General features: G+C 40.7%; 1 protein-coding gene across 1 annotated transcript in view; it reads right to left on the bottom strand.

Annotated features, from left to right (window-relative positions):
- Positions 1 to 2,445: 2,445 nt before the first annotated feature.
- Positions 2,446 to 26,426, bottom strand: part of LOC125454857 (arginase-1-like) — a 35,202-nt gene continuing 11,221 nt past the window's right edge. The window contains exons 5-8 of the mRNA XM_048536093.1: positions 14,825 to 14,919; positions 4,548 to 4,652; positions 4,214 to 4,350; positions 2,446 to 2,718 (exon numbers count right to left, since the gene is read on the bottom strand). Of these exons, the coding sequence (XP_048392050.1) occupies positions 2,591 to 2,718; positions 4,214 to 4,350; positions 4,548 to 4,652; positions 14,825 to 14,919 (465 nt within the window). The 3' untranslated portion in view covers positions 2,446 to 2,590. The remainder of the gene's footprint in view (positions 2,719 to 4,213; positions 4,351 to 4,547; positions 4,653 to 14,824; positions 14,920 to 26,426) is intronic.

Raw genomic sequence — 26,426 nt, 5'->3', positions numbered from 1 at the left:
ACTTGCCCAGGATTGTAACACAAGGATGACGTACATTGGATATGGATATGAGCTGCAAAGCGCTAAAATGAAATTTATGAAGAGAAGATATAGAAGAACAGTGAGGAGATCATTGAGATTGTGAAGGCAATGATTAGGGTTTTTGTTATGTTGAAAGAAACATGGAACATAGTCAAACAGTATTCTGGAGGAAGAGGAATGTGAATTCGTTGCCAGTGTGCATGCAGGTAAAAAGTACATTTCAGGAGTAGAATAAGATGCTGAGAACATACACCACTACTAGAATGGATTAAAAAACTGGCTACAAAACATTGAACAGACAGTTTAAGGATAGCTCCTCTGAGTTGCAAAGAGTAGGAAATGGTTTTGCAAACAAATTGTTGCTATACCACCATTGTTCACAATGTACATTATTGATTTGGACTTGGGGTCAGAAGTGCACTAAAACTTGCAGAGAAGACCAACTGAAAAATATAGTTAATAGAGAGGAAAAATGACAAAATACAAAATTTTAATAAACGTGCAAAATTGGTGTGTAACTGGCAAATTAACTTCAATATTGATAAATGTGAAGGAGTGCATTTTGTAGGAAGATTAAAAAGACCCCATTCTGATTGAATGCTGAATTGAAATGAGAAGCAATGAGGTTTAGGATACTGATATGCAAGTCACAAAATTCATGTTTTTAAAAATGCACACCAAGCACAGAGATCCAGGAGGACTAAAAAGCAGAGAAGTTATATTAAACTTGTACTGAACCTTCATTAGACCTCACATGAAGTACTGTACAATTTTATGACATGAAGACCAAAATTATTGAGTAACTGGATAAGATCCAGAGAAAATTATGTAGGATTATACCAATGAGAAGATATATTTATCAAGACAGGGTGGATTCCTCTGAAAAAAAACGAAGTCACCTCATATAAGTCTGAATATAGAACAGTACAGCACAGTACAGGTCATTCGGCCCACAGTGTTGTGCCAAACTTTAACCCTAAACCTAAGGCCTATCTAACCTCCACCCCTACCTTATACTATCATCCATATGCCCATCGAATAGCCACTTAAATGCCTCTAATGAGGCTGACTCCAGCAATGCATTCCATGGCCCACCACTCTCTGAGTAAAGAACCTACCTCGGACGTCTCCCCGATATCTTCCTCCTTTTTACTTTAAAACTATGTCTCCTCGTAAAAGCTACCTCCACCCTAGGAAAAAGTCTCTGGCTGTCTACTCTATCTATACCTCTGATTATTTTGTACACCTCTTATCAAGTCACCTCTCATCCTTCATCATTCTAAAGAGAAAAGCCGTAGCTCTCTCAACCTTTCCTTGTAAAACCATCCCTCCATTCCAGGCAACATCCTGGTAAATCTCCTCTGCACTTTTTCTAATGCTTCCACATCTTTTCTTTAAAAGAGATGACCAGAACAGGACACAATAATCCAGATGTGGCCAAACCAGGTTTTTGTGTAGAGAATTTGGGAACTGCAGATGCTGGAGAATTCCAAGATAATAAAATGTGAGGCTGGATGAACACAGCAGGTCAAGCAGCATCTCAGGAGCACAAAACTTCACAGCTCTTGAACTCAATCCCTCTATTAATGAAAGCTAACACACCATACACCTTCTTAACAACTCTATCCACCTGGGTGGCAGCTCTCAGGGAACTGTGGACATGAACCCCAAGATCCCACTGCTCCTCCACACTGCCTAGAATCTTTGCGTTAACCCTGTATTCTGCATTCAAGTTTGTCCTTCTAAAATGAATCACCTCACACTTTTCAGGGTTAAACTCCATCTGCCACTTCTCAGCCTAGCTCTGCATTCTATCAGCGTCCCTTTGTAACCTAGAACAGCCCTCCGCACTGCCCACAATGTGACCCACCTTCGTATCGTCCGTGAATTTGTTAATCCACCCTTCTACTCCTTCATCCAAGGAGTCTAACATTACGAAAGATTTTGATAGTGTTGTTGCGAGAAAATGTTTCCATTTGTGGGGGAGTTCTCAAATAGAGGTTAGTCATGTGTAAATCTAGTGAGGAACTCAGGAGAGTTTTTTAAAATCCAGAGTGGAAAGAATGCAAAACACACTACCACAAGTAGTGGTTGAAGTGAATAGAATATATCCACTTAAGTGAAAGTTAGAGAAACACATAAGGGGGTAAGGAATAGAATAATATGTTGAAAAGGTTAAATGAAACAGGAGGACTGAGGAAGCCTGTATACCATCACTGATCAGTTTGGCCAAAATGGCAAGTTTTTGTTCTGATGACTTGATGTAACTCAATGCAACAGATTCAGTGTGAAAAGCAACAAGGGAATTGGAGTTGGAGACAATGCATGTTGCAACTGTTGAGAGTTGATATTAATTCACTCGGGACACTATGCCAAGCAATCAAAAAACTTAATACTTATAAATCTTTTATAAAATTGTCTTAATATTTCATGCAAAGTTTAAATTTATTACATCATTTCAAATTTTCTCTTTGGAATTACAAATGATTCATGAAGCTACAAAACTGAGATATGAGAAAAGATAAATGTTTAAAGCTGGAACAGTTCTATCAAAAAAAAGGCTGTGGAATTATTTTGCCAAATAGCCAAGTGCTGTCAAGATGATATCTCGACCAGAATTAACAGTAGATGTAACTTCCTCTTCAGTTTTTCCTAAAGATGGGTTAACTTCCACTAAATCAATTGCAGACAGCAGGCCTGTAAATATAAATGTATTGTATACTTTATGTTCGGAAATACAGTCTGACATTTAATATACTACTAGCAGAGAACCGAAAAGTATTTACAGTCAAATCAGTATCTTTTTTGCAATGGTATTATTTTAAATGCACAATTTCTAGTTATTTTTTCCAACGAAGACTTTAACAGAATCTTAAAAAATTCACTTTGGATGAGCTACGTAAATCTGCCCACAAGTGTAAAGAGGTCTAAAAATTTAAATTGCGATCAGAGATAATGGGAACTGCAGATGCTGGAGAATCTAAGATAACAAATCGTGGAGCTGGATGAACACAGCAGGCCAAGCAGCATCTTAGGAGCACAAAAGCTGACGTTTCGGGCCTAGACCCCTAATCAGAAAAGACCCTTTTGTCTAAGCAAGATCTGAACAGTGATAACATTTATGCTCTGTAACAGGCTTCCTCAGACCTCTTTTCATTTAACTGTATATTATGCTATTCCTTTCTCCATCATGTGCTTCCTAACATTCACTCAAGCGCATATATTCTATTTATTTCAACCGCCACTTGTTTTCTTCAGAGTTGAAAAGGCACGATTATATCTGATGGGCTCTGTATTCTTGGAGATTAAACAGACAGTGAGATTTCCACCCAGATCATCCAACACAGCAGAATTAATTGCTTTAATTTAGAAAAATATTCAGATACAAACAAACAGTGTGCACCATTATGATTCCCACTGTCAAGTGAGAGCTTGGCATTGGCAGGCTGTAAAACCGCAGGCAGATTGCAGCTGCACTTGAGTTTTTAGTGTATGTTTAAAGGGCAGAAGCACCCCAGAGATCAGGTGTTGTCTCACTGAACTAGAGGTTTCGTTGGGGCAGATTGGAGGGAGGAGAGTCGAATACAAGAGCCTCTCCAATGTTGAGGACAATTATAACAATTTCATATAGTTTTGATCAGTTCCCCATGGTAGTCATCAGAATTGATGGTAGCAAAGACAGATGGAAGGGAAATGCTGTGGGGACAAAGCCATACTATTTCTGCCATCTACCAGTAGTGAAAAGGATGGAGCAGCCAACAACAATCTAGGAGAAAGTGGGTGATGTTAATGAATGTAGCTCAGTCCAATTGAGGCAACAATAAGGCTCACTGCCTGACTTCCCTCGAAGACTGCAGTGATTACACACAATTTGTAACTGTAGTAAAGCATTCAGTTTAATGGCTGTAGGCTTGAATTCTTTCCTGAAGTTGAACATGGCTTGTGTCCTTTTCAGTTTACATCTGTATACCATGAATTGTCCAGCATGAACCAAAGATAATGGTTCTCATTTTTCTTTGTTTCCTTCTTTGAACAACCCTCAACTACCCAAATTCTGGTATACTTGCACCCACAAACTAATAATATATGAAAATGTCACCGTTTCCCAAGTTTCTAAACTTGCACATTTGCCCAATGTGGCCAGTACCGCAGATGATATATATATCTTTTAATTTTATTCCTTTCCCCATACCTGTTTTATGGATTTCATTTGCCACGAAGATACCTTGTTCATATGTAAGACCACCCTCTATAGGAGTTCCTGTAGCAGGTGCCAAAACAGGATCAAATCCATCAATGTCAAAACTAAGATGGATTGGTTTTTTTTCTCTGAGAAAATCAAATATTAACCAGAGTGAGAATTTATTATAAATGGGTTGAAATCCAGTAAAAAAAAGACAAAAGAATATCATTACAGCTGTGAAACACCTTGGAATTTGTTTATATTAAAGATTCTAGGAAATGCACATTGCTCATCTATAACTTTTATAGGCAGCAAATGAACTCAACATTGCTAAAATCCATACCTTGAATACAGGTAATCGTTGGTCATTTCCATGACTTTTTGTATTCCCATGTGATTTACATCTGTCATTGAGAAGAATTTAATTCCTAATCTCTTTATAATATCCCTGAAAGGATCAAGTAACAGCATTACTCATAGTTAAAGCAACATAAAGAAAGTAAAAGAGAATGCTTGTTCTCAACATGAGGTATCCATGCTTGCTAAGATCTGAGAATTCACTGCAGTACAGCACAGACAGAGGGTGCTGCTTAATTCTTGGATGTTTTGGTGCAGACGTCTAAAGGTTGCAGCAAAGTTGTGTGATGGACAGTGAAGAAAAATAAGGAAGTTCACAGGGAAGAGCATTGCGTTTACCATCTTACGGCACAACATTGTCAACTGCAGAATCTAAGCTGGATTTATTTATCAACAGCTCTCATTGCTGTATTGATGCTTCAGAGGCCAGTGTCCCCAGTTTAATCCTGTCTGCAAACGCAGCTTACCAGTTTATTCTTTCATTACTTTCCCTGTTTAATAAAAGTTAAGATTATAAATTAGTGGAAGCTTTCACAAACCATCTGATGATCCCTCATGCAATCACAACAGTTTCATGCTAGTATAGCTAATATGAAAAGAATAACTATCCGTCAGTCAGGTTTACAATATTGTGGTGCTAAGAATATCTAGTCTCTCTACCTTCATTCTTGATGCTGTGATTGCAATCACAGCAAGTTACATGGCTGACGATGAAAAGTGCACATATATTTACAAATAAGTTATTCTGTTTAAATTAAATTTCATCCTTGCCACTTTTGTCCCCTGAGAAGATTCTCTTTTTCCCTTTTCCTCCCACTATAACCAGGTTTTATCCCAGCGTCTGCAGCTGTGGTGAAAGGAGTCTATTCTGTAGTGTAGACTGTTGGCCTTGGAGTTTTGAGCAGGCAAGTCCAGGACATTTATGGTTAGAGGGTTCAGACATTCCGAGGGACGGTCCAGGCTGGATGCACGTTCACCCATCTTGGCCTGAACTTCCACAGGGTTGACGGTGACATGTAAAATGCAGGTTATAAGTCCAGCACCTCTGCAATATCCTGAGGGGAGACTTATGGAAGACCTCTTACAGCACTGGCACCACCTGTTCCCTTGAGGCAAGAGGCACCTGGAGTGAGATCATGGCCACTTGTCCCTCTGTCACCTTGCTCTTTATGCTGAATGCCAGTGGCTACAGTGGTAGAGTACAAGCCCATATCAGAAGCAACTGAATGTGCTGGATTCTGTTCTTCCAGGGTGGTGCCAACTTGTCCATGGTATCCCTTAGCACAGTACAAACAGCATTTGTGTCTATCAGTTTGGCAAGTGTCTCTGACAAGCCTGCCTGCTACCACCGTGTCAGCTTAAGCACCTTGAAGAAGTTATTAATCGCCAATATTAAGGCCATTAATACAATGCCTCTCCCAAATGGAACTAAGCAGGTGCCTGGTCATTGGCCGTCCTTTCAATGCCAGGGTCCTGGGGTGTTTCTTCCTTGGCCATCAGCAGAGCTTAGTTCAATCCAGAGTGCAGGAGGGCATGCCATGTATTCCTAAAAATAGCGTCAACCTGATGAAGCTACAAAAACCAGAATTACTTCCAAAACAGCATAAATAGCAAGTGATTGAGCTAAGTGATCGCACAAACAATGGATCATGGACGACCATGAGCAACAGCTCTGAAGTCCTGGTGCAGGCTGCTGTGAATGGTGGCAGCTAATTAGACAACTCACTAGGGTAGAAGTCTCCACAAATATCTCCATCCTCAGTGGTGGGAGGAGCCCAGAACATCAGTGCAAAAAATAAGGCTTTAGCCAGAAATGACTAGTGAATGATGCGAATTGGCCTCCACCAATGCTGTCTAGCATCACAGATGCCAGTCTTCAGCCAATTCTATTCATTCCACAAGATATCAATAAACAGTTGAAAGCAGCTGGATGCTTGCTGCAAAGACTTTGGGCCCGACAATATTTTGGCAAAAGACTTGTGCTACAGAACTTGCTGCATCCCTAGCCAAGCTGTTCCAGTATATTTATGATACTGGCATCTCGTGGAATTTGGAAAATTGCCCAGGTATATCCTGGACACACAAAGCAGAAAAAATCCAATCTGGCCAAGTATCACCTGTTCAGTCTTGATTGTCAGTAAAGTGATGGAAAATGTCATCAACAGTGTTATCAAGCACCACCTGCCGAATGACATCCAGTTTGAATTCCAGCAGGGCCACTTAGCTCCTGACCTCATTACAGCCTTGGCTCAAACATGGACAAAATAATTAAATTCCAGACACAAGGAGAAAGTGACTACACTTTTTAGTGATTGTAATGAGGTCAGCCAGGTGGAACTCAAAGAATACAAGTTCCCTGATTGAAGCTGTTAATCTGGTTCAATCAGGGACCCCTGACAGTTGGACAGAAGTGTCAGAGGTTCTGTTCACTCTGACAGCTGGCTTTGAGGAAGCCGGACTTGTGTCAAGAAGTATGCATGTATAAATAAAGGTGAGTTGGAGATGGAATACCAACTTCTGTGGAGTTATTTCAGTGGTGACGAGAGGAAAAAGAAATACACTCCTGAAGAAATTTGCTTGTAACAGTTGTATTTCAGTGGAGGTAAGCATTTCTGGCATCATGCCACTATTTGGGAAGCTTGACACATTCAAACCTGCTGTCAAAGACTGGGTTCGATATGTGGAAAAAATGAAATATCTTTTTCTGCACAAATTGGGACAGATGAAAAACAACGAGTAATTCTCATATAATAAAATGTGAGGCTGGATGAACACAGCAGGCCAAGCAGCATCTCAGGAGCACAAAAGCTGACGTTTCGGGCCTAGACCCTTCATCAGAGATCTCTGATGAAGGGTCTAGGCCCAAAACGTCAGCTTTTGTGCTCCTGAGATGCTGCTTGGCCTGCTGTGTTCATCCAGCCTCACATTTTATTATCTTGGAATCCTCCAGCATCTGCAGTTCCCATTATCTCTGAGTAATTCTCATGACAGCTTGTGGACCCATAGCATCTCCATTATTAGAAGTTTGATGTTTTCTAGGGATCAGATACTAAAACATCTAAGAGTTGATGGTTTTCGTTAAGAAATATTATGACCCCAAGACACCTCTAGTGCTGAGACATTATTGGTTTTACGCAGCAGTTCAAGAACCACAGGAATCAGTGTCTGGATCTTTGAGGAGATTAAGATGACTGACATGTGACTTTGGTTTAACCCTTCAAGAGTTGCTGAGAGATTGTTTGGCATGTGGAACTAATGATGTAACTATGCAAAAGCACACACTTAATGAAGCCAAACGGGACTTCAAACAGGCACTACAATTGCTTTGTCATTAGAAAATGCAGCAAGTGGGGCAAATGGGTTACAGGGTATGCCAATAGAAGTGGACACACTCATTATAGAATATAGAACAGTACAGGCCCTTCAGCTCACGATCTTGTGCTGACCTATTATCCTAAGATCAATCTACCCTCCATACCCCACATTTTACTATCCCACAGTCCAACTGAATTTGGCGAATACCATTTAAGTGAAGGCAATTGCATAGTTTCACTCAGGACATATCTTGAACAGAGGGACTTTGGGTCAGCTCACAGCAAAACCCCAAAACAAGGCCAAATTCGGCCAAACCACTGAAGTTTTCTTTAGGATCCAAACTGGCATGTCTTTGCTGTTGCTGCCGTCATACAGATTGAAGACAAAGGAGTCCAAACAGGCCTGAATTGAATTAAAGAACTTATAGACCGGTATCCAGGAGAGTGCACACCCTGTAAATCTAACCTGTATCTGGCCTGAAACAGCTAAATTGCTTAGCAACATCCAGATCAAAACCAATCAAAATAAACGCCTGGTTAAGTGGTCACCCGGTTCTAATGGAGGTTGATATTGGCATGGCTGTATCAATAATTGCAGAACCAGTCTTTAACAATACTGACTTTGGATTCCAGCCCTTAAGTTTGCAGAAGGCCTCGGCTAAACTGAGAACCTATACTGGGGGACCTTTACAGATGAAGGGTAAAACCACGGTTCCGGTCTCCTATGAAAAGCAGCTGGTCCAATTACTACTGACTGTAGTAAAAAGCTCAGGTCAAAGCCTAATGGGGTGAAATTAGTTGAGAAAGATTCAATTTGATTGGCTCAATATTTTTCGATGACAAATTAGCTCCCTCAGTGAAGTCCTAATTAAATACCTAAAAGATTTTCAGGAAGGTCTCAGGACTATCCAAAGGAGCCAAGTCCCCAAGCATGTTGGCCAGTAAGCAATTGTATTATTCTGCAAGCCTCCCCCCACACACAGCGCAATAGAGCCAGAAATCAGAAGGCTGGAAAGCAAAGGAATCATCAAAAAAGTAGCTTCTGGAATGGCTGTACCGGTTGTGCCAATTGTAAAGGGTGACAGGTTGGTTCTTTTTTGTTTGGATTTTAAACAAATGGCAAACAGCTTCTCGCAGTTGGGTAAATACCCAATCACTTGCTTGGAAGACTTGTACGCAAAGAAGGAGGGGAAATCGGTGGTTGTGGGGGCTCACCTTTACAGAGTCATTTAGGGTATCATCTGTGCCATTTTCAGCAGATGGAGAGCATTTTACAATGTCTACCTCTGGTCACCATTTATCTGGAAGCTGTGCTAATAACAAGGAAGACCAATAAAGAGCACTTAGAGAAATGTCTAAGGACAATGTCCAAGTTCTCAAAAGACAAGCATAAGCCTTAGCACAGAAAAATGTGTTCCAGGCACCCACAAAAGACTTACTTGGAATGCAGCGTCAACAAAACCAAGCAACATGCATTGGAAGACAAATGAGGGCAATCGAAGTTTCCCCAGCTCTCACATCTGTACCAGAGCTTACGTCTTTCTTTTGGCTTGGTGAAGTATTATGGAAATTTTCATACATAACCCGCCCTCCATCCTGACAACTTTACATCTTCTATTGAAAAGGGTCAGCCTTGGAAATGGTCTCACAGCCAAGAGGTAGCCTTTAGGAAAGTGAAGAAACAGCTACCATCATCTAAGGTACTGGCTCACTACAATCACAAGTGAGATCTGTTGTCAACATGCAATGCCTCCCCATATGGTATCAGGGTAGCATTGGCTCACAGATGGCCCAATGGAGTGGAACACCCAATAATGTATGCTTCCCAGACTTCGGCTGTTGCAGAGTGCAAATACACCCTGATAGAGAAGGAAGGTTTAGCAATCATCTTTGGTGTGAGAAAGTTCCTCCAGCACTTTTAACGGACATAAATTTATAATAGGACCTGACCACAAACCTCTGCTAGGTTGAAAGAGGGCAAGGCCATTACTTCAGGTTGAATTCAGCTGTGGGCACTCATTCTGAGTGGCGTACAATTGCAAGTTGGTACACCACCCAGGAGGTCAAGTAGCAAATGTGGATGCCTTGAGCCCTCTCCTACTGGCAGATTGAGTGACAGTACCACCGGTGCTGTAACAGTCTATTCTGGTTTGAAACTTTCTGGACATCCTTCTGGTCACCGCTGACAAGATCGGGCTGTGGACCCAAAAAGGCCCAGTCCAACTAAATCAGCTGGTGGTGACGGAGGAAATAAAAAGGCCATTACAACCAGAACTGAGGCATTTCTGGACCCGCATGACCAGATCACTGTAGAGGATAGCATTTTATTATGGGGAGCAAGAGTGATTATCCAAAGCAAAGATGTTGTCAGATACTAGGTCTCCAAATGAAAACATTGGCAAGACTTTGTCTGTTGACCAGGATGGGGTAGATACACAGCTGTGTTGGTGGGGCACTGCCCAGACAACCAGTGAGGACAGCTCCTCCACATTCTTGAGTGACTGTGTAAACCCTGAGCTAGATTTTATGTCAACTATAACAGCTCTTTCATGAGCTCAACATTCTTAGTCATTGTGGACACCCACTCAAAGTGGTTTGATGTGCATGGAATTCTTTCGTCAAAACAGGGACAGTGGTAGAAATGCTGCGAGCATCATTTGCAATACGTGGGCTCCCAGAAGCATTAGTCACAGACAACAGGCTATCATTTACCAGCAGGGAATGAGTCAAACAAAGTCAAATGGCATTCAGCGTAGAAGGACAGCTCCATACCATCCATGGTCCAGTGGTCTAGTGGAAAGAGCAGTCCAAAATTTGAAAGCAGGCTTTCCCCCCGCGGTGATTGAGAACGCCCTTGACCGCGTCTCCCGCATCTCCCGCGACACATCCCTCACACCCCGCCCCCGCCACAACCGCCCCAAGAGGATCCCCCTCGTTCTCACACACCACCCTACCAACCTCCGGATACAACGCATTATCCTCCGACACTTCCGCCATTTACAATCCGACCCCACCACCCAAGACATTTTTCCATCCCCTCCCCTGTCTGCTTTCCGGAGAGACCACTCTCTCCGTGACTCCCTTGTTCGCTCCACACTGCCCTCCAACCCCACCACACCCGGCACCTTCCCCTGCAACCGCAGGAAATGCTACACTTGTCCCCACACCTCCTCCCTCACCCCCATCCCAGGCCCCAAGATGACATTCCACATTAAGCAGAGGTTCACCTGCACATCTGCCAATGTGGTATACTGCATCCACTGTACCCGGTGCGGCTTCCTCTACATTGGGGAAACCAAGCGGAGGCTTGGGGACCGCTTTGCAGAACACCTCCGCTCAGTTCGCAACAAACAACTGCACCTCCCAGTCGCAAACCATTTCCACTCCCCCTCCCATTCTCTTGATGACATGTCCATCATGGGCCTCCTGCACTGCCACAATGATGCCACCCGAAGGTTGCAGGAACAGCAACTCATATTCCGCCTGGGAACCCTGCAGCCATATGGTATCAATGTGGACTTCACCAGTTTCAAAATCTCCCCTTCCCCCACTGCATCCCTAAACCAGCCCAGTTCATCCCCTCCCCCCACTGCACCACACAACCAGCCCAGCTCTTCCCCCCCACCCACTGCATCCCAAAACCAGTCCAACCTGTCTCTGCCTCCCTAACCGGTTCTCCCTCTCACCCATCCCTTCCTCCCACCCCAAGCCGCACCCCCAGCTACCTACTAACCTCATCCCACCTCCTTGACCTGTCCGTCTTCCCTGGACTGACCTATCCCCTCCCTACCTCCCCACCTACACCCTCTCCACCTATCTTCTTTACTCTCCATCTTCGGTCCGCCTCCCCCTCTCTCCCTATTTATTCCAGCTCCCTCCCCCCATCCCCCTCTCTGATGAAGGGTCTAGGCCCGAAACGTCAGCTTTTGTGCTCCTGAGATGCTGCTTGGCCTGCTGTGTTCATCCAGCCTCACATTTTATTATCTATTAAAGAAACGGCCTAAGGCTTTGTTTGATACCAAACTGTCCCAGTTCCTATTAGATTATCATACCACCCCTTATACAACTACAGGGATCGATCCAGTAGAGTTGCTAAGGGGAAGACGACTCTGCACCAGGTTAAATCTGATCATCCTGACCAGGGGATAGTGTGAAACAGCATCAGGGACACCAAGTCAGTTAAATGGACCTCAGAATATGAGTTCCTTGATTGGCACAGTTAACCTGGTCCAGTTAGGGATCCTAGCAGACAGAAATAAACAGGAGTGTCAGTGGTTCTGTTCACTCAGAACTGGCTCTGAGGAAGCTGGACCAGTGTCAAGTACAATACATGTGTAAATAAAGAGTGACTTGGTGACGGGATACTGGCATCCTGTGGAGGTATTTCATTCTTGACATCAAGGCCACAACTGACTGTGTGGACCACCAATGAGCCATAGAAAAATTGGAGTCAGTGGGAATTGGGAAAACTTTTCACTTACAGTTTAGAGTTAGAGTCATAGCTCACATAAAAGAACGTGATTGTGACTGTTGGAGGTCAGTCATTCCCAGATTCAGAACATCTTTTCAGGAAGTCCTCAGGGTAGCGTCAGAGGCCTAACCATCTTTAGCAGCTCCACCAAAAAACTTTCCCTTCAACACAAGGTCAGAAGTGGAGCTTTTCACTGCAGATTCAGTACTGAAAATTGTGCATTCAGTTCATTCAGGACTCCTCAAATACTGAGGCAGTCCGTATCCAAATGCAGCAAGACATGGAGAATATCCAAGCTTGAGTTGGCAAGTGGAAGAACTTTTTTTTTAACCAGACAATGATCATCTCTGATAAGACACAATCTAACCATTGCTCCTTGCCACTTATTGGCATTACCACTGATGAACCCTCCTGTTGGCTAGGTGATGTCCTTGTGTATTATCACTAACTATTAATCCGGGTCCCAGGTTTGAATCAAGCAATGGAATATGACAGTATAATGATGACAGTGAAACTGATGCCAGGAAAGTCCATCTGGTTCAGTAACGCTCTGTAGGAAAGGAAACTGCCCACTTTGATAACCCAGCATATATGTGATTCCAGACCCAAAGCAAGGTGGTTGATTCTTAACTGCCCTTTGGGCATGTAGGGTTGGGCAATAAATGCTGATCCAGCCAGCAACATCTACATCTCGTGAATGAATTTCCCCAATCAACATTCTTTGGTTGGGGCAGAAAGAGTGGGTGGGATTATTGTTGACCAAAAATTGAATTGACCTAGCCATATAAAGTACTGTGGCTACAACAAAAAAAGTCAGAGCCCAGGAATTCTGCAGAGTAATATATTTTCTGCCTCCTCAATGCCTCTTCACCACCTACAAAGGTCTGTGTGCAATGCTCTTCAGAAGGTTGGAGATGGTGTCTGTGAATCCAAGTCAGGAGTGTCATGAAATGCCTGGATGAACGCAGCTCCAACAATGCTCAGGAAGTTTGAAAACATCCAGAACAAAGCAGCTTGCTTAATTGGCACCACGTCACCAGCAGTGGGTACAATCTACAAGATGTACAGCAGAAATGCAAAAAAGCTATTTTACAGCATCTTCAAACACTACAATCTAGAAGGACTAGGGGAGTGGATGCATGGAAACACCACCACCTACAAATTCCTCTCTAAGCCACTTACCATCTTTGAAATATATACCTATGGATAGTAACTCTCAACTCGCCTCTGGAGTTCAGCATTTTTGTCCATGTTTCAACCAAGGCTTTAGTCCTAATATAGATTGTCAAATTCAAATTGGTAGAGGTAGTTGTAATTCATAAAGCAAACTCAACAAGTTTCTACAATAATATTTTGTGGATCCACCCAGTGATCAGGCTGATTTGGATCTGGGTGTGTAAGAGGCAAGTTTTATAAATAATCTCAATAGAAGATCCCAGAGGAAATTGACCATAATATGATAGAATTTAGCATTTAGCATTAAGTTTGAGAAACTCAAATCAGAAACAAATGTGCTGGACATTTTTCTTCAGGATAATTACAAATGATGGCAAACTTGGCTGGAGTGGACAGGGAAAGGAGTTTAGCAGAAAGGATAGCCAATGAACAAGGTTCAATCATACAGTGAACATAAGATTTAGCAAGGGTTTGAGAAAACAGGTGCTGAAAGATAGTTCCCTTGTGGGAAAGTCTATGACCAGAAGGCATAATCTCAGAGTCAGGGGTCACCCAATTAGGACAGAGGGGAGGAGAAATTTCTTCTCATGGAGGGTAGTGAAACTATGGAATTCTTTACCGTAAGGCTAAGCTGTTCGGTATATTTAAGGCTGAGATAAGGAAATCAAAGGTTATGGGAAAAGGCAGGAAAGAGAAGTTGAGGATTATCCATACAGCCATGATCTTCATGAATGGCAGAGTAGACTCATAGGCCAAACAGATAAGAAGGGAGAGACCATTGTTTTGCATCACAGCGACGTGCTAACCATTGTGGAAGGCTTCATTTTCAGGAAGCACAGCAACAGGAACAATCCTTGTCAAATGCGTTATACAAGACGGGGCTGGTGTCTTCAGCTGCAGCAGAATAGTCCATCATCAGAGCTCAGTCTATGCCCAGGAAATGTGACCCTGCTTTAAGAGGTACATTTATGCTTTAAATAGGCCTTGAGCGGAATGAAAAATAAAATTGTGTTAAAAAGGTGGGCAATGCGTCCACTTTCAAAAGACATCAGGGCAGGTTCATCTATCAATTATATTGAACTGAGGCTAGAAGTTGGAAGCAATCAGTTAATTATGTTGACAAAGTCACGGGCACCTCAAATAAATTTGTAACAATTATCTAGAATCACCAGAAATTAATCCATTATATAAACAGAGAACACATATTAAGATTTACTAAGTATAATTGCTTCTAATGTTTGAATGAGAATATAAATTGGACATATCTAAATTTTCAGTGTGTCCTTCAATTAAGAAACTCACTTCTCACCAGGATCCATATCTCTCAGACCAATATAAACAACATCTTTCGCAGTTAAACATGGTTCCAGCCAACTGAATCCTGGGACACCTGCAATCTGAGGTGGACAACGTGAAGAGTGACTTGGAGTGTGTTTAAGGAAACTGATCCATTAGAAAACAGTTAGATAATTTGTTTAAAATGAGGTAACCTGGAAGTGTAAGAGCGTTACAGTCATTTTAATGAAGAAAGATTTACTTCATACTTGGCACGTTGCAAACAATGAACATTGAGCAAATTTGTTTTGAAACTATTCTTATAGAACAAGTTTTTTATTAATTCCTCAAGGAATTACCAGATCACATCAAAGGCCAGATTAAAATATTGGTCAAATGTGGCCTGCGCTCAGATAATTTAGTATTTCAGTTTCAACTGAAGCTCCATAAAAACAGCAGAAGCCACTGGATCAGTATATTATGAAATAATTTGCTTTATTTAAAAAAAAGTGTTAATCCGCTATGGACCTATTTCTTCTTATAATTTTACTATATTTTAGTCCTGATTTTAACATTTCTTGCCTGGCAGAAAGGTGCCTAGATGCATTAACTAAATCTTAAAATAAAATTGAGTACTAAATATCTTGCACATTTTTGACAAAATATTTCCTATCAAGTATTTATCAAACTTTTATACTAGATACTTACATTGGAAAAAATTATGTCCAGATTTATGATGGAGATTGCTTAAGACTAATAACCTAGTCCTACCACAATTTTACTCCCTACCAGTCATTGTATCAGCTGCTCAATTTGTGTTGCAAAAAAAAGTTTAAATGCAAATTTCTTCCTTTTTTAACAGTGCATCAGCACATTTCTTGAAAGCTCTAGTTTTAGACTGTCACAACTCAGTTTTTAGTGCATAAAATAAAGATTATATTCTTTTAATGTTTAACAGTAATTGCCAATCAGATGGCATAGGAGAATCATACACACAAACTGGCTATTTCACCAAGGGGAGATCCAAAATCCTGAAAAATCCAAAATCCAGCACTGACTGTGTCCCAAGGATGCTCAATTTTTGACATGAGACCTGCAACTAAATATGAAAATGCAGAGGAGTTCAGCAGATCTGGCAGCATCTGTAGATAGAGAGAAATGGCATTAACACTTTGAGTCCAATAGGACTCTTCTTTCGTGTTTATTTCAGATCACCAGCATCAGCAATAAATCTCCCTTGTTCCAATAATTCTTGCCCTCAAACCCTGCTTCATCTGAAGGGTCCATTTGGTCTTGAGTCTCCATGAGTAAAGTTAAAAATTAACTGTCATTTCTGACCCATGGAAACCTTTCAGTCCATTGAGTTAATGTTGATTTCCCTCAGAGCAATCCAGTCAGTCCTACTCCCCTACATAATACCTTTACAGAGCTGCAGGGATTATTTTCAAATGTCCTTTTCAAATCATTGATTGTTTCTTCCTCCACCACCCTTGCGAGCAGTGAGATCCAAATCTCATAATCTCATAAAAATTCCTCCTTGTATTCTCTCTGCATCTCTTTCCCAGATTCTTAAGTATATCTTCTTGTCCTTCTACCATCAGCTAAGGGGAAGAGTTTTCTTTGTTTGCCTTATCTAAATCAGCCACTGTAGAATATAAGGTAATGGTTCTGAAGAAAACTCACTGAACTCAAACATTAACTCTGTTTTCCCTTCACATGTGCTGCCTAGATCTTTGCATTTAACGTAAAGTGTGGTGGCCAGACTGGACACACAATTTAGTCGGAGCCTAGCCAGAACTTTACAAAGCTTGAGTACAACTTCCCTGCTTTTGTATTTAATGCCTGTACCTTATGAATCCCAAGATCCCGTCAGTTTTTGTAAAAAACCTTCTTTACTTTTTGTGACTATAAATTAAAATGGACATTGGACTGCTATAAAATTGAAATACACTATGAGAAGCTTCCAATTTGAAAATCAAGCGTATTTATGAACTCTGCATCTCAACGTTGTTTTTTGAAGCAGCAAATGAGAAAGCTCAAGACTGAGTGGCACCGAAATTCTTTTGAGTTATGGAAATTCTGCTGAACAGCTCTGAGATTTAGAGTTAAAAAGCTATTTATGCTGTGACAACAGAAAGAAATATCCAGTGCGTACAAACTTAAAGCGTGTCTCGGTTTTCTGTCTTTTAACGAGACAGAGACAAAGAAAGCATGAAAGAAGGAATTATAACAAGTGTAGGCTGACCTGATCAACTATTGTGCTGAAGAACAGCCTTTACGCTGTTGTCTGTAGGGTGTCATCAGTGCTAAAAATCATAAAAAAGGACCATGTGAGACATTTAAACCCTCACTTAAAATCTGGATTTGTAATCCTTGAAATTTTATTTGATACAATTGTGTTATAATGAATAGTTCTTTTTTGTTGATGACAAAGCCAAGTATGAATTGATGTTGTCCTAAACCGTTGTTAATCAGACAAAACCAGCCACCTGTACAAGACCACAGACAAAAAAAAGAGTATAAGCAAATCATTCAGCCCATAGAGTCTGCTCTATCACTTAACAAGATCATGGATGATCTGATAACCTCAATTCTTGGTGAACTAAATAGAATTTTATGTATTTTTGGAAGGCTTGTGGAACAGTGGGGTATGATTTTTTGTACTCCCTTTCCCGGTTAAGTCGTAACCCAAGATCTTTGAAGACAATGCAGGGTTGAGTGTGGAGTTAGTATTACTGTTAAAGGATAAAAAGATACCTGGTTTCTCATACAAATAATAAATGGCTAAAATCATCCTGCAGTTGGAACAGATATCCCCAATGGATTTACAGGCAATAACAAAAATCAGACTGCTGGAATTGGTAAAAACTTTGCAAGCAAATAAGTTGCCTGCTGGAACTAAGAAGGCAGGGTAGTTGAAACATTGGCCAAGCATTTAGGACTGCATTTCAGGAATACATAAGGGACGAGGTATAGAGAATGATGTCACTTGAGTTAGCAAGTATTTGATTACAGTTTAAAAAAAGCTTAAACATGAAAAAATAATTGGGACAACTTGAGGTAGAAAAAGAATTTTAAAAAATAGGAAATAGAGATATTAAAAATTGAACTTTAATTTCAAAAGAACTCAAGAAAGAAAATGTACTTCTAGAGAGAGAAAGAGAACAAAAAGGGAAAAAAGGAGACAGAGAATCAGCTTAAAATTGTGTAGTCAAAAAATTCAGATGCCAGTTAAAGTCATAATGGAGAAAATCCCAGTCATAATCTAAAATCCAGTGGAGTTTTTTTTAATGTTTGTAAAGGCCCTACCAAAAGTTGAGGGATGGAATTTGGAAACATTCTTTATATCATTTGGTGAAATACTGAGCAAATGAAGTGGCCAAATGAAACGTAGATATTACCCATGCAAAGCAATGGGAAATTTATGCTTTACAATTAGGAGGTTTTATGGGGATGATAACTGTAGAACTGCTATTCTGGGTACGTACGAGTTAGTTCCCAAAGCACATTGGCAAAACTTTTGAAATTTGACAAAACTGCCTGGATAAACCTTTGAATTTGAAAGGATAAAGCAGAGTAATTTTGACAAGTGGTAATAGGTTTGTGAGTAAATACCACAAATGACATTCTTAGAAATCATTCGCTTGGAAGAATTTTAAAACTCACTACCTTTTGTAATCGGAACCCATGTTGAAGACCAAAGGGTAGAAATGGCTGATAATTATGAGCTCATCCATAAAACAAAAAGTAAAATAAACAAGCTAATGCTGAAAAATCTTAAAAACAAATTGCTGGAGAGACTCAGCAGATCTGGCAGTATTAGGTGGGTAAAAAAACATGGGAAAATGGAATCGGGTTCAAAAATTAGAGAATTCACTGTTAAGTACTAGAGGCTGCAGGGTGCCCATGTGGAAAATGAGATGCTGTTCGAACTTGCACTGAGGCTTGCTGGAAATGGCAGCAGGCCTAAGAAAGAAATGTTTGTGTGAGAACACAATGGCAGACAACTCGATGGTCTGGATCATTTTAGCGTACAGAATGTAGGTATTCTGCAAAGTGGTCACCTAGTCTACGTTTCATCTCCCCAATGTAAGGGAGACGACATTGTGAATTGTGAATACAGTATTCTAAATGAAGTGAAATACAGGTAAATTGCTGCTTCACCTGGAAGTATACTTGGGACCTTGGATGGTACCACACCTTGGAAGATACTACATTTTCTGCAATTGCATGGGAAGGTATCATGAGAGTGTGACATGTTGGAAATAGAGGAGTGTACCAGAGTGTCTGGGGGAAATGATCCTTGTGAAATGTTGACTAAGGAGGGGAGGGGAATTTTTTTCTCCCCTTGTCCAATCCCTTTCAACTTACATCCCCAGTTTGCAGGCAGCAGTGACTTCCTCACCACCACAGACTTCTGTCTTGCTCTGCCATATCTCTCTCTCTCTCTCTCTCTCTCTGTGCTCCATTTCCACCTATCTGCTCACTTCCTTTCTGTCACCCCCTCCATAAACCTGAGAAGGAAAAAGGGTGGGAGAGTGAAAGCAAGTAGCTGGTGTAAAGAAAGGGCACCTGAGAATATCCCAAGATCCCCATTTCCAATCAGAAAGCAGCTAAGAATAGAGATGAAAATTGCAGATCCAAATCTTTCAATTGTCATAAAGTCAGGCATCTCTGTACAAAATTCAGGAAGTTGCAAGGTAATCCCATAGAATTTATTAGGACATGTATGAGCAAGAGTCATGAGAATCCAAAAACAGCAAGCTCATTAGAGTCCAAAAATGGTAATCAAAAAAGACAAAAAAAAGATTAAAAATTGTAACTTTACCTCCAACCAGGAAACCTAGGTTCAGAAGAGGAGAATAGAGAGATATGAAGGAAATATATTCCCCCTTTTCTTCAAATGAGCTATATTATTAGACACAAAAGCTACTCATACTCTTGCTGTAAAAGAACAGTTTTCCATCCAGAAAGCACAAGGCCAAAGCATTAATAAATGGAGACTCTGTTCGAGTTCCATCATCCAATGTGTAATTAGAGTGTGACTTCTTTTCCAGGTCAGTGGTAATAGCTGTTGTTGAGAAATTCCCTGTGGATGGAGGCAGTTGACTTACTCCTGGATGATGATCTGACAGGAGTAAAAGCCATAACTTTACTTATTAATCACAGAAATCCCAAGTGAGGTTAAAGAACTGGACCAGTGTTAGGAACAAGTCCAAAGTATTTTTCCATTGTCTATGGCAACCAAATCAATGGCTAAGCAAAAGTAATACCACAAGCCGATGTTAGAGTAGCAAAAACCTTCTTTAAGGATGGAGATGACAATGAAGAGTTTAGCACATCTTTGGTATTTGATGCTCAGAAGGCAGGTCCACAGTTATATAAGTTAGTATAAGGAGCTCACAGCAAATTTGAAGCTGAAGGACAATCAAAATGTTATTGCATTATGAATGAAATTCTGATCAGGAATTGGAAGTATCCTTACTGACCTGCAGATATTGAATAGACAGTTGTTGTCAAATTGTGCTACCACCAAAATATCATGAGATAACATGAGTAGCATAAAATTCCTGTGACAGGGCAGATAGAAATGCAAAAACTCAAGTTTCAATAATCAGGTACTTCACCTTATAAGGCTATAGGAGTTCTGTGAAACATGTTATACATGTCAGATAGTGGAAAAACAACATGTAATCAAACCAGAATCTTGAATACCCGCACCAGTTTTTTTTGAAGAACCACAGTGTGTGGTGTAGGACCGATGCCAAAAACAAAAACTTGAGTCTTTTGAGGATGTAACCAAGAAGATTGATGAGGGCGGAGTGGTAGACGTTGTCCACATGGACTTTAGTAAAGCCTTTGACAAGGCTCTGCGTGATAGACTGATTAGTAACAGTGGATCACATGGGATTCAGGGCCAGCTTGTAAATTAGATACGAAATTAGCTTGATAGTAGGAGACAGAGGGTGATGCTGGACGGTTGTTTTTCTGACTGGAGGCCTGTGACCAGCAGCGTTCCACAGGGATCAGTGCTGGGTCTGCTGTTGTTTGTCACTCATATGATCAATTTGCATGAGAATTTTGAAGCATGGTTAGGAACTTTGCAATGACACCAAAATTGGTGGTATAGTTGACAGTGAAGAAGGTTATCTAAGATTAATATGGGATCTTGATCGATTGGGCCAATGGGTCAAGGAGTGGCAGATAGATTTCAATTTTAAATATGAGGTACTGCATTTTGGTAAAACGAACAAGGTAGGGCCCTGGGTAGAGTTGTCGAACAGAGACACCTAGGGATTCAGGTATATAGTTCTTTGAAAGTTGCATAGATAGACAGGGTGGTTAAGGCAGCATTCATGCTTGCCTTCATTGCTCAGACCTCAGTTTAGGAGTTGGGACAGCATATTGCAGTTGTGCAGGATGTCGGTGAGGCCCTTTTTGGAGTACTATGTACAGATCTGGTTGCCCTGCTATAGGAATGTTATTATTAAATTGGAGACGGTTCAGAAAAGATTTACCAGGATGTTGTTGGGACTGGATGAGTTGAGTTATAAGGAAATGCTGGAATTTTTCCCCCCCACTGGAGCATAGGAGGTTGAGGGGTGATATTACAGGTGTTTAAAAAATCATGAAGAGCATAAATAAGACGAATAGCAAAGGTCTTTTCCCTAGCATAGGGGTGTTCAAAACTAGGGGGCATATTGTTAAGGTGAAAGGTGAAAGATTTAAAAGGGACCTGACAGGTAACTTTTTTTTAAATACATAGGGTGGTTCATGTATGGCATGAACTGCCAAAGGAAGTAGTCAATGCAAATACAGTTACAGCATTTAAAAGACATTGAACAGGTACATTAATAGAAAAGGTTTAGAGGGATATGGGCCAGACACAGGCAAGTGGGACTAGTTTAGTTTGGGAAACTTCATTGGCATGACGACTTGGACTGAAGGGTATGTTTCCGTGATGTTTGACTCTATGACTCTATAAAAGCAAAATATCAGTGTATTCTTGCAGTAATACATATTACAATCCGTTTCCAGACGCTATTCCTTTAAAGGGAAATTACAGACAAGGTAACAGTGGAAAAATTAATTCAGGTTTTTACACATTGTGGACTACCAATTCAAATATGAAGAAACCGAGGTTCTGACTTTAAGTCTTGAAAACTTTAGGACTTAGTAAGCATTTTGGGTATAAAACAATTCAAGTCTGCCATTTACCATCTGAAAACATGGAGTCTTGGAGAGTTACCATCAGACTCTCAAAACAATAAATAAGATTTATTGTCACAAATATCCACAGGACTGGGACATAGGACTAGATTTCTTACTATTGCTACCAGAAATTTCCCAAATTAGTCCACTGGGTTTAGTCCATCTAAATGTATATATCATCATGAAATGAGGGCCATTAAAATTGGATTGAGGAAGCATTTTTTACACAAAGGATGAATCCTCTGTGTTCAATTACATGTCAATTACATGAGAGATTTACAGGAGCATGTAAAGTAGCACAGAAATATTTACATACAGTCAACACGGCTTTGTGAGGGGTAGGTCATGCCTTACAAACCTTATCGAGTTTTTTGAGGATGTGACTAGTAAGGTTGATGAGGGTCAAGCTGTGGATGTGGTGTATATGGACTTCAGTAAGGCATTTGATAAGGTTCCCCATGGAAGGCTCATTCAGAAGGTCAGGAGGAATGGGATACAGGGGAACTTAGCTGCTTGGATACAGAATTGGCTGGCCAACAGAAGACAGCGAGTGGTAGTAGAAGGAAAATATTCTGCCTGGAAGTCAGTGGTGAGTGGGGTTCCACAGGGCTCTGTCCTTGGGCCTCTACTGTTTGTAATTTTTATTAATGACTTGGACGAGGGAATTGAAGGATGGGTCAGCAAGTTTGCAGACGACACAAAGGTCGGAGGTGTCGTTGACAGTGTAGAGGGCTGTTGTAGGCTGCAGCGGGACATTGACAGGATGCAGAGATGGGCTGAGAGGTGGCAGATGGAGTTCAACCTGGATAAATGCGAGGTGATGCATTTTGGAAGGTCGAATTTGAAAGCTGAGTACAGGATTAAGGATAGGATTCTTGGCAGCGTGGAGGAACAGAGGGATCTTGGTGTGCAGATACATAGATCCCTTAAAATGGCCACCCAAGTGGACAGGGTTGTTAAGAAAGCATATGGTGTTTTGGCTTTCATTAACAGGGGGATTGAGTTTAAGAGTCGTGAGATCTTGTTGCAGCTCTATAAAACTTTGGTTAGACCGCACTTGGAATACTGCGTCCAGTTCTGGGCGCCCTATTATAGGAAAGATGTGGATGCTTTGGAGAGGGTTCAGAGGAGGTTTACCAGGATGCTGCCTGGACTGGAGGGCTTATCTTATGAAGAGAGGTTGACTGAGCTCGGTCTCTTTTCATTGGAGAAAAGGAGGAGGAGAGGGGACCTAATTGAGGTATACAAGATAATGAGAGGCATAGATAGAGTCGATAGCCAGAGACTATTTCCCAGGGCAGAAATGGCTAGCACGAGGGGTCATAGTTTTAAGCTGGTTGGTGGCAAGTATAGAGGGGATGTCAGAGGCAGGTTCTTTACGCAGAGAGTTGTGAGAGCATGGAATGCGTTGCCAGCAGCAGTTGTGGAAGCAAGGTCATTGGGGTCATTTAAGAGACTGCTGGACATGCATATGGTCACAGAAATTTGAGGGTGCATCCATGAGGATCAATGGTCGGCACAACATTGTGGGCTGAAGGGCCTGTTCTGTGCTGTACTGTTCTATGTTCTATGTTCTATACTTTACAGGCAAAAATAAAATGAATGAACAGACAAACGTGCCGGGTGTTTCAAGTAGGAGAAAAATTATTTGTGTTATTACTTTTATAGGGTGAACCTCTGAAAGCAAGATTAAGTTCATGCAAGGTAGTCAGGAGGGTTAGTAAAGTGTTAGACATCTGGTAGATACTCTTGACCAAGGGAAGAATCAGTTACTTCATGTAATTGTTAAAGCAGTAACATTGTAAAGTGGAAGATAAGAAAGTGTAGGTATGTAAAAGCAGCAGGGGATGACAAGGACAGCAACAGTGAGGTAGATGGTTCATAAAGCAAACCATCTACATGTTAACTAATCAGTGCTGAAATACTAGGATAGCTATAAAAAAATTTTCATACTCAGACAAATGGGAAGCTCTAGTAAGATCATTTAACAAATTAAAGATACATTGCAATGTATTGTGCTAGTCAGAATTGTTGCAGACGTAGGGCAATCAGTGCCGATAAAACAGCATTCTTATCAGTTAAGATCTGAAAAAATAAGTTCAGGTGAAACATAGAAAATAAGAGCAGGAATAGGTCATTCGGTCTTTTTGAGCCTGCTGCACCTTTCAGTAAGATGGCGGATCATCTGACCTAGTACCCTATATCCACTTTCCCCAACATCCTTTGATCCCTCTACCACTAAGAACAATATTTACTTCCTTGAAAACATTCATTGTTTTGGCATCAACCTCTTTCTGTAGCAGACAATTCCGTAGGTTGATCTGAGTTCTAAACGGCCAGCCGTATGACACCTAGTTCTGGAAGGTTCAGTACAAGCTAGAAAAACATGCTGCTGATACTGCTCAACCAGCCTATGCTTACTCTTCTCAGAAGAGTATATCCACCACTGGATGCGATTCTACTATTGGAAATAATTGTTAAATCCCCACTGTGCTAAGAATTACATTGAAAACCAATTTCAGATCATCAGTTGGGTTCACAATTGGAAGCATTTGTGTGCGCTGGAAGCTACACAAATACACAGGATCCAGTTGTATGTAAGCTAAAGGAATTTAGGCTTTTTTTTGAAAAAGATGCAATCATGGAAACATCCAATCTCTGCTGCACTCCCATGGCAACAGAAAAATTAGAATCTATCTACTTGATCTCAGAATTAAGACTGACAAGTAACTGTTTTTGCTGCATACCCATGCCAATAATTGGGGGATCCAATCAGCACCATCTTTTTATGCTGTATAAAATTGTATCCCATTGTTCAGGTTGGTTTCTTGCATCCTAGATCTGATGATTGCAATACACAACTTCTTGTCGCCTGTTTAGTAATGTTTAAGTTTTGTTCTACTGTGCAATCATTCAATTAGATTTGTGCCAGTTCTTTTCAATTATCTCAAACAACTCTTAAGAACTTGTTAAATTTTTCCACTGATATGAACTCCAAAACCTTACCCATCACTGATGTTAAACTAACAAGCCTTTAAATTACTAGGTTGCCAGTTCTTAGGAAGGGTCACAGGACCTGAAATGTTAACTCTGATTTCTCTTCACAGATGGTGTCAGACTGCTGAGCTTTTCCAGCAATTTCTGGAATAAGGGTGTCACATTTGCCCCTCTCCAATCCTCTGGCACTTTCCCCATGTGTTTTGTATAGGAAAAGCATTTTAAAGTTAAATTTTAAATAAGAATTAAAGAAATCTGTGAAGTGACATCAATCATCATCAAGGTTCAGAAGTTTGAGAGCCTTTTCCCTTGGATGGTAATGGCTAGTACGAGGGGACTTGGCTTTAAATTGAGGGGTGATAGATATAGAACAGATGTCAGAGGTAGGTTCTTCACTCAGAGTAGTAAGGGCGTGAAATGCCCTGAAGGACCAGTACTATGCTGTAATGTTCTATGTTCTATGAGACAAAGGTTATGCTGCTTATTCTTGCATGCTTTTACTGTAGCAAATTGCAATTCTGTTAAGATTAAAGTAACTATTTGTTGTTGGCGTGTCAAGTGTGCTTTGTGGACTGAATCAGAATGCATTCTATTCATTGCTTTGTGATAAAGGCAATCAGCTAAGGGATAACCAGGAAATATTGAAGTAGTATCAGAGAGCACCAGGCTCAAAAAGATGGTTTACTGCATAGCATGAAATATATGCCAGTGTTTGGGGCCATTACTTGCAACTACAAACATTTTAATGCATAAATGATTAACTTCCAATAAATTAAAATTAGATCATAATATGAATTTGAAATTTTTCCTTGAATACCCCATTTGTTATGATGCATTTTATTAACTACTGTAGTGATGAGAATTAAGGTTTTTTTGCACTAATTGTAATTCATCATACTTATTTAGGGTTTTTCCAGCTATTAGAGCTAAGCACAGGAATTTATTATAAACAGACAATAAATCCATCAGTTCCTAATATCCAGCATAATGGTAGTAGACAGGAAAATCCAAACCACCATTAGGTAGGGCACACTGCATGTGCAAGCAAAAAAGCAGAGTAAGAAATTTGCAGAGTTCACATGCCTGTCAAATCACTGACCATCATCTGACAACCACAGTCACACTTCTTTTAAAATGGGTACCTAGATTAGTTCATTCTAATTTCTCTTCCATAATACATTACCAAAGCCTCTGAAAAACACACCCGAAATGTCAGCCTTCCTGCTCCTCTGATGCTGCTTGGCCTGCTGTGTTCATCCAGCTCTACGCCTTGTTATTACAAGTTATTAGCTCATTTTATCAATACGTTCATCTCAATGTTTAGTGATTAAATTTACTAACATTTTAAAACAAAAAGTGTGCAAAATCAAATGAAACACATTTATCGTATTTTACTAATACTGAACATACATGAAATTTA

Source organism: Stegostoma tigrinum, chromosome 9 (assembly GCF_030684315.1).
Source record: "Stegostoma tigrinum isolate sSteTig4 chromosome 9, sSteTig4.hap1, whole genome shotgun sequence".
NCBI classification, from domain to species: domain Eukaryota; kingdom Metazoa; phylum Chordata; class Chondrichthyes; order Orectolobiformes; family Stegostomatidae; genus Stegostoma; species Stegostoma tigrinum.
The sequence above is the reverse complement of the archived record's forward strand: the minus strand, read 5'-3'. Positions and strand labels throughout refer to the sequence as shown.